This window comes from Octodon degus, unplaced genomic scaffold (genome assembly GCF_000260255.1).
Source record: "Octodon degus isolate 3935 unplaced genomic scaffold, OctDeg1.0 scaffold00049, whole genome shotgun sequence".
NCBI lineage: Eukaryota > Metazoa > Chordata > Mammalia > Rodentia > Octodontidae > Octodon > Octodon degus.
Genome location: NW_004524625.1, coordinates 2,389,747 through 2,400,331, shown reverse-complemented (window position 1 = coordinate 2,400,331; position 10,585 = coordinate 2,389,747). Strand labels below are relative to the sequence as shown.

Below are 10,585 nucleotides of genomic sequence, written 5' to 3'. Positions count from 1 at the left end.
TCTCTCTCTCTCTCTCTCTCTCTCTCTCTCTCTCTCTCTCTCTCTCCTTCCCTCCCTCCCTCCCTCCCTCGCCCCTCTTCCTGTACATGCTAGGTAAGCTCTCTATCACTTAGTGATACCTACCAGTGATGGCAAGGCTACAGCATTTATGTCACATAAAACTGTCTATCAGCACCTGAGCCAAGTCACTCCAGCATGGCCATGTTGTTTTTTTCTAAACCAAAGCCTCAGGATTCTGGTTTAATTGCAGTGCCGGCACTTTGCCTTACATAAGTGGGGTTGGGCACTTGGTGTCTAAAGGGTTTGCTATTGCTGCACTGAGCCCTTTATATGAGGGGACAGGGTCTTGCTGAACTGCCCAAACTAATCTTGACTTTAGGATCCTCTTGCCTCAGTCTCCTTAGGAGTTAGGATTACAGGCCTGCACCACCACACCCAGTATCCTCTCTCCTTCTGTACTGCCAAATTTCTTTAAATCTTGCCTGTTTTCTCACTTCCCAGACATCTCCACAGCCCCCAAAGACCAGCTTCTTGGCTCTCCTGATACTGCTGATTGCCATGGTCATCCAAGTTCACTGTCTCCACAGAGGCCCCTTTCAGACCTAAACCATCAGAGCTTCTAACCCCTAATGCCTCCTGCCTTCTCTCTCACCTCTGTGGTTGTTCCCTTGCTGTGGGGCTCCATCCCAGTCCCTTTTCTCTTTTTTACCTTAATATCTCCCAGACTATAGTCCTTCCTCTCTTGGCTTCAGTCACCAGCCCTGGGCCAGCAGCTCTCTGTACCCTGTCTCTAGTCCACCTTCTCTCCAGACCTGTAATAAGCTACAGGGCTGTGGCTCTAGGTGTGTCCAGTTGAAATTTTGGGTGCTCCCTCTGGGGCCACCAAGTGAGATTCCAGGTACACACTGACCTCTTCTGCTCCCTCAACCTCTGCCCCAGCAGTTATCCACTCTGCTATCCCAAGTAAGAATCCCCCTCCCTGAGCTGCTGTCCTGTCCCTGTGAGCTCCCACCACTGCCCCTACCGGGTCTCGGCCTCCTCCACCATCCTTGTTCAGCTGCAGCCAGAGCCAGCTCTCTAAACCACAGATCTGAGCACAGCATCAGAGCCCTGCCAGGGCTCCTGCTGCCCTTGGGATGGAGTCAGGGCTCCTGCGCCACATGGGCAGCTTCATCTCCTTTCGCTCCTGGCCTCAAACATTGGCCAGCAACAGAGAGCTGTTTGTGATTCTTTCTGTCCTATACACTATTTTTCACCTTCTACAAAGAATTCTCCTCTGTGCCACCACGCACATCCTCCCTCTCGCTCCCTCCACCTTCTTTCCCACCTCCTGTACTTTAGAGCCCACATAGGGGTCTTCAGTCCAGGTTGAAGCTGTGTTCCCTGTGGCATCTGCCGACACCACGCTTGGCACTAAGGTGCTGTAATACCTCTGTCTCATCTGATACAGAACTTAGGACCTCCTCAGGACAGGATGGGTCAATCTTGGCATCTTTCTCTGTCAATGGTCAAACACAACAAAGCCCACCCCAGAGCAACTCAGATGCTCGTGAATATATAATGGAAGAGGAAGACAAGTTAGGATGGTGTGGACACAGTGCAACTGCTTAGACACACAGTGAGACTTGTGTTCACACACTCAGAAAGATCTGGACCAAAGTAAGGAGAGTTGATGAATTGAGTGTGCCACTTACACACTCAATGTGGAACAGGTTTGGGGTACACATCATTGGCTCCTGATTAGCCAGCCCATCAGAAAGACCAGGAAGACAATTTGACTAGCAGACAAAGACGTCCTTTTCTGTCCCAAGACTGATTGCAGAGCCCTGACTCCAACCCTACTCTCCAGCGGAGGGCTGAATAGGAGGAGGTGACATCAACAGGCATGGTTGTGGGTGTCAAGGAAAGCTTCACTGAGAATGTGACACCTCAGCTAGCTTGAAATGTGCCCAGAGTCTACCACACGAATGGCTGGACTTTTGCTTCCTATACAGCTTTAAGTAAAGATGCCCAGAACGCATCCTAAGGGTTCCAAGTTAAGCTCCCGGAGTGAACAAGCCAGGCTGCAATGATGTCTTCTTTAGGAGGGACAGATTGGAACAGTGAGTGGAAGAGGCAGACATCTGACTCAGGACAAGAGGGAAGTTCTAGCCATGTTCCTCACATCCCTGACTCTTGGCCAGGCCCCACGGAACTGGCAAAGGGAGTTTAAGGAAGGTGACAGCCACCCCTGCTTGGTGTGCATGGCATTGGCGGGCTGCTAAAGGAGACTTCCTGGACTGAGGCTATGGAGGGAGCAACAGCCAGGGCCCTTTCAGGGCCACACAAGTCCAGCCCACAGGCCCCTGTTTCTCTGGAACTTCCGGGAGGCCTGGTGAGCGGGGGTGGGGAGCTGCGCTTGCGGGGTGGTTGAAGCCAGCTGTGCTGAGAGCCTGGCCAGTGAGTCAGGAGGCCTATGTTCTGGGCCTGCTGCTATGTTCTGCATCACCCATCACTGTGAGGCTTTGCCAGAGATGTCTACCCTTCCTCCACGTACCCCTTTCCGAAATTCAGATAAATCTTAGACAGCCTTAAATGGAATCGGGAGCCTTAAAAGATCTTTGAAATTGCAAAGACTTGTACATGTGGGCAGGATAAATTCTTGATTTGTCACTAGTTGTGAGTGTTAGGCCTTCCGCTCAGACCGTAGTGCCAAGCCAGCACTCTGACTGCAAAGCTTTGGAGCCTCTTGGAGGTGGGGCTGTTTGGGCTTCTAATATTGGTCACGCTGCGAGAATGGGAAGGAGCGCTGGGCTGAAGCAAGGGCCTTGGCTTCCAACTGCTGCTCTGCTGCTCTGCTACCAACCAGTCCTGTGCCCACAGGCAAAGCCCGGCTCCTACTTCTCCCAGAGCTCAGTTTCCTCCTTGTAAAGAGCAGACAGTGGTGAGGGCCCTGGGGAAAGAAAGTGCTTGGGTGCTCCATCCACCATCCCCCTCCCTAACCAGAGCCAGGACCCCTTCTTAGGCTGGTGGGGGTGTCTTTGTGAAAGCAAGGGCTGCTGTAGTTGGGGCATGGGGACAGAAGCAGTGCTGAGCAGAGTACAGGGCACCCCGGCCTTCAAAGTGCCAGACGAGGAGGCTGAACTACCCCTGGTTTGGTGACAACCACTGTCAGGAAGGGGTGAGTCTCCAGCCCTTCTCCATCTGCTTCCACCCCTGCAAAAGGGAGATGACCAGGCCAGCCTTGCCGAGTCCCTGGGAAAGCACATGGGGAACTGGACATGAATGAAGCTGGCAGGGCTGAAGTGTAATGCAATTTATTTATTAATATATAATAACAAAAATGATAGAACTCATATCTGCAACTACTTAGCTCTTTGTTATAAGGTCTTGGTTGCTTTGTCTGGACTGGCTGTGACCTTCAGCTCTGGAGTCTGAGCTAGAAAGACGTTCCAGTAACCTGTAAGGAGGGAGGCAGAGGAGAGAAGAGGGTGTGTTCGTACACCAGTGTGTACCATAGTGCATGCATGCCATCCACATGGACTCCGTTGTACGTGGAGCTTAGGGCGGGCACGACTGTGTGGGCACTACCCACAGGGAGGGTGGAGATGAGCAACCCCCTCACACAGTTTTGCAACGTGCTGCCTTCGGCCCCCACTGCACTTCAGGGCTGGACTGAATACCTCCTCCTCAGGGACCCAAGCTCTCCCCCCACCCCCCAAGCCCCGCCTGGCTCATTCTTCCTAAGAGTAGAACAATTAAGACAACAAAGGAAGGTTTCCATGGGAACTGTTCAAAAGCTAGGGAGTGGGCTCCCTAGGGTTTGAGGACTCAGACCTCTCCCAGCCCCAAGGCCAAAGCCAGCCTGCTGCTCTGTCCCACCGTCCCTCTGTTGCTCCCAAGTTGGGACCTCTCACCCCCCAGGATTCCTGGCTGGGAACTGACACCTGTGCCGGACAGCACCCTCCCTGGTCCCTCATCCAGGCACCAACAGCCTGGGACCTCTCCCAGGAGCTCAACCTCCTTCCTGCCCTCCTGGGCTCCAGGCCTCAGCCCAAAGTCCCACCTTCGTGGGTGCCGGTGAGCAGCCGGAAGTTCTGTGTCTCTTTCTGGAAGTCCTGCTTCCTGACTTTCTTGATCTGAACCAAGTGGAAGATTCCTGAGGGTAGAGACAAGGACATGAGCAAGAAAGGCAGGATCTCATACCTCTGAGATGGGTGACAGACTCGGAACTAACTCAGGGCCCTGCCTCCCTCTTACCCCCATTCTGATTAGCACCAAATCCTGAGGAAAAATTCACCTAAGTGTTTTGAATCTGTCTCCCCAGCCCACTGCCATCTCCTTTCTCGGGTTCCTGCTGTCTTGTCTGGCTTACGGGATGGGTGCATGGATGTGCAAATATATGAGTATCCAATCTGGAGTCCTTAGCCCTTTTGCTCCCCTTGTAATCCTTTTCGCCTTCTTTGAAGATAGGGTTTCACTATGCAGTTCAGTTCAGGCTGGCCTTGAGTTGACTAATGTAGCCCAGGCTGGCCTTGAACTCACAGAGACCTTCCTGCCTCAGGTTACCTGTGCTGGGATGATAGGCTGTGCCACCATGCCCAGCTCCCCTTGTGATCTTAATGCTGGTTATTTGACATGTGCATGTCACCCTGTTAGTCCCCTTCTCTGACTTCCTGTCACCTCCACAATAAAGCCCACATGCTTTATCCACTTTTCTCTCCTGACCCTGCTTCTGCTACCAGTACCACACGAGCTCACCCAGCTCACCTGTCCTACAGCACCAGAAAGGAGAGCGGGAGGGAGGGAAGGAAACAAGGAAAAAAGGTCGGGAGGCAGGAAGGAGGAAAGGTGGGTGGCTGGCCCAGAGAGACTGCTGAGGGTTTTCTCTAGACACAGCGCACGTGCTAAAAGCCAACCTCTGCTTAGTCAGACACCAAAGAACTTGAGCTGTGTGCCCTGGCCTAACCAAACACGTGAAGTCCCCGGTGGGGTCCCAGCCTCATGAGTGCCAGCCCTTCCACTAGCATCTTCTACTCTCCTTAGCCAAAGGAGCCACCCACCTGTAGGACCTTCGTCAGGATTCTTTCCCAGTGGATCTCAAAGCAGTTGTAACTGCTTTCTGGGTACTCACAGAACCTGGCTTGTCATTGTGCCCATTTCTAAGGTGTTATCATTATGTCTAGTGCTGCTCCAGCACTTGGAGCTCCTGGCAGGCTGGCCTCCTGGGGTCCCTGCCTGGCCCACGGTAGGCACGTGGAATGAATCCCTGAATGGGTAGACAGATGGATGGACGGACGGATGGATGGATGGATGGATACAGATTCACTCTAGATGAAGCCCTGAAGAGACAAGTATTTGCTGGACCCCTCACGTTTGTGTCTCGGGGACATGGCCACTGGTGCCACGCAAGGACTGAACACATATCAGTGAAGGCACACCTACTGTTACCCACCAAAGCCTCTGGCCAGAAACAACACATGGAACCCGGAAGGCCCCAGCAGAGCAGCACCACCTCAAGAAAACCAAGAGGACGGGGATGTAGATTAGAGGCACAGTGCCTGCCTGGCAAGTGCGAGGCCCTGAGCTCCATGTTTGATTCCTGGTCCAAAAACAAAAGAAAAGAAAAAAAAAAAAAATCAAAAACCAAATTTCTTGCAGAAACGAGAGTGGGAGTAGAAAATGCTGATCATGGGACTGAGTTTCATGAATCAGAAAGTGCCGAGCACTGGCCTTGACACGCTCTACCTAGCCGCCAAGGACCAGACAACAGTAGTGCTGAAGACCCCGGTGCTACAACCGAGAAGCAGGGGAAAGCATGACATGAAATGCAGACAGGTTCTGCTGCACAAGCCTGCTACTACACGCTCCACAGGATACAGAAGCACTGACACAGAGGCGACAAGGATGAGGGTAGTCCCCACACTGTAGTCTGTAAAGCATGATGGGAAGAAAAAGCTCTTTGGGGCTGGGAAGATGGCTCAGTACAATAAGCGCTTCCCTGACAAGCACAAGGGCCTGAGTTCAAGCCCTGGTTCTGCAAAAAAAACCATGGTTGCCCCTGTTGCCCTTTGAAGCGCTGTGCCAGATCAGATGGCAGCTACGCCCTGTGGTACCCAAGACAGCCCTAGCACTGGGGGATGAGTTCCAGGACAGAGACAGGCTCCAGTTACTATGAAGACAAACTGTCTCCAGGCCAAGCTGCTCTCAGTGTTGGGAGGGAGTCACCTGTTGGGGAGCAGCAGTTGGGGTGGCATGAAGGGGCAGAGGTCACCCGGAGGTTGCAGGGGACTTCCTCCTAGGCAGGAATCCAGAGTGTGACTCTTGAGGTCTTTTCCATCCAGGAAACTCTAGACCCCCAAAGGCTTTTTCACTCTAGGTCAAGTCTCTGTTCTGACCCCGCCCACCTTGTTCCCACTCTAGCATGAGAGCACAGGAAGGGACATCAGCTGACAGCCTGTGGAGTATTTGTTTTGACTTCTGCAATCTGGGACAAGGAAGGAATGACCAGGCTGATGGGAGATTCTGGAACTCAGGGTCCAGGAGACAGGAAAGGCTAGTGACAGGAGGTAAGGCCTGGCATTGTGAAGCTGAAGACCACCCATTTGTTCCTCTGGGTCTGTGATGATGAGATTGGGCATAAATTCCACCCACTCTGTCATATCTTGGGACTCTGTGGGTGTCCTCAGGCACCTCCTAAGTGCACAAGATCATCTCTGGGGAAGCGGCACTGGCAACTGTCAGACCTGGGTTTGAATCTTGCTTTGACTATTTAAATTATGTCTTTGAGAAAGTCGTTTGACCTCCCAGACTGTTTTCTTAACTGCAAAAGGGGGTATGGTACAAACCCCGCTAGGTTCCTTAGAAGGATTAAATGGGCATGTGGTATGGACTGGTCATAGCACAGTGCATGGAAGCGCCCTCAGGCTTTGCCAAGTCCCGTGCCTCCCTCCGTGGCGCCGGCCTTCCCTAAGAAGCTTGGTCCCCGTCAGTTCCTGCTGCACCCAGCTCATTAGGCTGGGAACAGAGGCTGAGCTTGTCACTTTCTGGGGTCCCAGCACCTGCTGGAGCGGGACATGGAGCTGTGCGAAGGCACCACGCAGCTACGACCAATAAACTCCTAAAGCTGAAAACAAAGGTAAGTGTTGCTGAATCTAACTCTGTGGGTGACAGCCCCTCCCCCAGCCCTGCAGCACTCTCCCCTCAAGTGGAGCCCGCTCCCTTCCTTCCGCTGTAGCTGTAGGAAGCCTCTAAGTGTGAGAGCACATGCCTCCTTCCACTGAGTGGAAGCCTGCACCTCCGCAATTCTAACCAGCCCATGTGGTGGGAGCAGGATGCTGACATTCAGAGAAAACTGAGGCCCAGAGAGGTCAAGGGGTTGCCCAAGGTCGCAGAGCTAAGAAAAAGCAGAGCCAGGATCCAGAGTGGCAGAGGTAGGGTATAAACCCAGGTCAGCCAGATTCCAAAGGCCCTGCTTGCAGTCTGACCCTCAGTCACTGAGAGCGTGGCTGTTCTTTCTGTGTGGGGTGGCTCTGTACAGCCCTGAAGCCCGCAGTCCTGGCGCCTGCATCTTCTCTTCAGCAGGCTGCACAGCTCCACTTTGTTCATCCATTCCTCCTACAACACTGGGCAGAGTAGAGCAGGAAAAGAGCCGGAGATGACCAAGACAGGCTCTAGCACCCGTCTTCCACTTACTGGCTGTGTGGCCTGGGGCCAGGTGCTTCACCTCTCTGAGTCTCAGTTTCCTCATCTGTAAAATGCGGATAATAATGCCTAACTCTCAGGATGATCAAGGATCAAATAAAACAGTGAATGTGGAAGCACTTTGGAAACTCTGAAGCACATAGGTTGTTATCATCACTGTCATCACGCTTGCTGCCATTCTTTCTTCCTCTCTCCCACCCCCACTCCCCCCAGCCCATCATCAGTGGAGGAAAGTAACCTTGTCACTATTTTACATTTAACGAGTTAGTTTGGAGCGTGACCTACTGTTTCACTCCACCTAGGGAATATATGTTTTAAGAGCCAACGTCTCAGCAAATTATCAATGGAAATGCCCCTTGACTTGTGTTACACGCAGCCGGGGAAATAGAGCAAGTTTTCTCACGGAATGAGAAATGTGTTCTGAAGTCAACTTACCATAAAGCAGTAAGGATACACTCTGAGAACAAGCCAAACAAAACCAGCCTCAAAGCCTCCTGCTCTGGGGACACTGTGAGGCCGCTTTGTCTGCAAAGATCCTCCTATAGGGAAATCTATTAGCTATTGATTCATTAGGGGTGGCTCCTTGCAAGGTGTAATAACCCCTTCTGCCCAGGAGAGGGAGCACTTCAAGGCCTGCCGTCTCAGAGCTTATCAGAACTGCCAGAGAATCAAGGACGCTTGGAATCAGGAGTTCTTACAACTGGAAAGGGCAGCCAGAGGCAGGCGGCCAACAAAATGTTCCTAAGTCCCTGGTGGAGTCTGCAGGACAGACAGAGGGATAGGCCAGAGGCACACCCAGCTGGAAGTGGGCCACTCACCTTTTACCAGTTTCCAGAGGTAGATCTCCACCTGGTCTGAGGCCTCATGCTCCAGGGCAAAGCGATGCAGGCTGTCTGGGCTTGGGGACACCGGCGTGTGGATAAGGACGCGGCTCGGCACCTTGGGACACCTGGGGGAATTGATCTCACCATGGCCAGGCTCTGCCCTGTCCTCTGGGAGAAACAAGGAGTTCATGCTCAGCAGTGACTCTTCCTTGAAGTTTTGACGATCTAAGTGCTAAGTTTCTTGGAGTCCAGAATATTATTTGATTCTGCGTTTGTGTCAAGAAGCCGAGTCTGTTGCCTTGACAGATCTATCGCAGCCTCACAGTCCACTCTGTGCTTCTAGAAGCAGCATCCCCTGCAGCGCAGTGCATGCACTCTCTCCTCCTCAACAGAGTCTAAGTCAGAGACTTAGAGCGATCAAGGGCTCACTGTGGCCAGTGCCCAGCCCACCCAGCACCTCCTTGTACCTGGGCAAATCTTGCAGCACTTCCCGGCCACTCTCTCCGGGTGACGGCAGGGATACTCAGTGGGGCAGGTCACGTGCTGGCAGTACTGGCGGCCGTCCTGACAGGTGCACCGGATGCAGGGCAGGGGGCCGAAGGAGGGGAAGACTGGGTGCCACACCTCCCCGTGGGAATACGTTTTCCCCCGGTACACACAGGCTGGGGGAGGAGGGCAGGGAGGGAGGCGTCAGGAGTACCCAACATGTCTTCTGGCCCTGACATCCCATCTCAGCGTCCAGGGCCAAGAAGACTGAGAGCCCTTCTTGGCCTTGGGGTGTCTCCTGGGGAAGCGAGAAGAGTGCTGGCCTGGCAGTAGGAGATCTAAGATGGATTTTTGTCACCTCCTGCCTGTAGAAGCTCCAGCAGGTCTCTTGTCCCCTCTGCCTGAGTGTGCCATCTGTCCAATAGACAGGGTTCCATAGCCCCGTGCTTCCCCTCCCCATCAGTTAGGGAGCCCTGCAAAGAGGTTCCCCTTCTGCAGCCAGAGCTGCCTACTTCATCCCCACTGGCCCTGAAGCTGCTGTCCACCCGCTCCTTCCTCTCAACATTGCCTTATGTTGAAGTAATTCATTCATGTGTCTGTCTCCCCTGCTGGCCTAACAGCCCCTGGATGGCAGAGACCATTCTTTATCTCTCTCTTATTTCTCCTCCATTTCCTACTAAAGACAGTCAGGCTCAAAAAATACTGTTGCACTGTTCCAGAACTTGTGGTCTCTAACCGGGTAGTCTGCACAATGGGGTCCTCATCTATCCCACAGGTTAGACTTGATGGCCTTCAAGCATGATTTCACTTTTGATACCCTAGGAGTTATAAACTCACAGCTAAGTTGGGATTGGGGAACCAGAATATGGGGGGTTTGGGGGATGAGTGCAGGCAGGCAGGAGCAGTTGGTGCTCTGTCCCCACCTTTGTTATGTGTATCCTTCAGGACAATCTTGACAATGGTGCTGCCTGCCCCCTTTGGCCGGAATTGGCGAGGGATAAAACCCAGAGGGGAGCTGGGGCCAGTGGGGGCCAGGGTGCCTAGGGCTCTCTTTCTCCCACCTTCACTGGAACACACGTCCTGGGGACGGCTCTGCAAATGGCAAGAAGGACACAGGTCACTGTTGAGTGCAACAGGCCACCGCTGGCAGAGGAGACATGAGGCAGACTGCAGCAGGAGGCCTGAGGGTGGGCACCAGCAGACTTGCCAGTGAAGAGAGGGCCTAAACCCTAGACAGAAAGATCTAGATGGGGTCTGAGACAGTCTCAGATGGAGGATCTTGGAAAACCCTCGAAGGATTATGGTTGGAAATCTAGTTCCACCAACCCCCTGTCAGACTAAGTCCCTGGGCCTGGGGTAGGCGGAGAGTGTTGAGGCACATGCCTGTGATCTCAGCACTCTGGGAGGAGGCAGCAGGAGGATCACAAATTCAGGCCCAGCCTGGGCAACTTGGCAACTTGACAGGACCCTATCTCAAAACTTAAAAATTAAGAAAAGACCAGGGTTTATAGCTCAATGTGAAGACACTGGGTCCAATCCCCATGACTGCCAAAAGAAAGGAGGGAGGGAGGGAGGGAGGGAGGGAGGGAGGG

General features: G+C 53.1%; 1 protein-coding gene across 3 annotated transcripts in view; it reads right to left on the bottom strand.

The window, feature by feature from the left end:
• Positions 1 to 3,316: 3,316 nt before the first annotated feature.
• The window catches only part of Chrdl2 (chordin like 2), a 31,546-nt gene continuing 24,277 nt past the window's right edge, over positions 3,317 to 10,585 (bottom strand). For 2 of the 3 annotated variants that reach the window (XM_004632519.2, XM_023716687.1), the window contains exons 7-11: positions 9,917 to 10,085; positions 8,975 to 9,169; positions 8,502 to 8,675; positions 4,046 to 4,138; positions 3,317 to 3,439 (exon numbers count right to left, since the gene is read on the bottom strand). In XM_004632519.2, the coding sequence (XP_004632576.1) occupies positions 3,360 to 3,439; positions 4,046 to 4,138; positions 8,502 to 8,675; positions 8,975 to 9,169; positions 9,917 to 10,085 (711 nt within the window). In that variant the 3' untranslated portion in view covers positions 3,317 to 3,359. Of the gene's footprint in view, positions 3,440 to 4,045; positions 4,139 to 7,674; positions 7,730 to 8,501; positions 8,676 to 8,974; positions 9,170 to 9,916; positions 10,086 to 10,585 lie in introns of all 3 variants that reach the window. The other variant, XM_004632518.2, reaches the window with a different exon arrangement.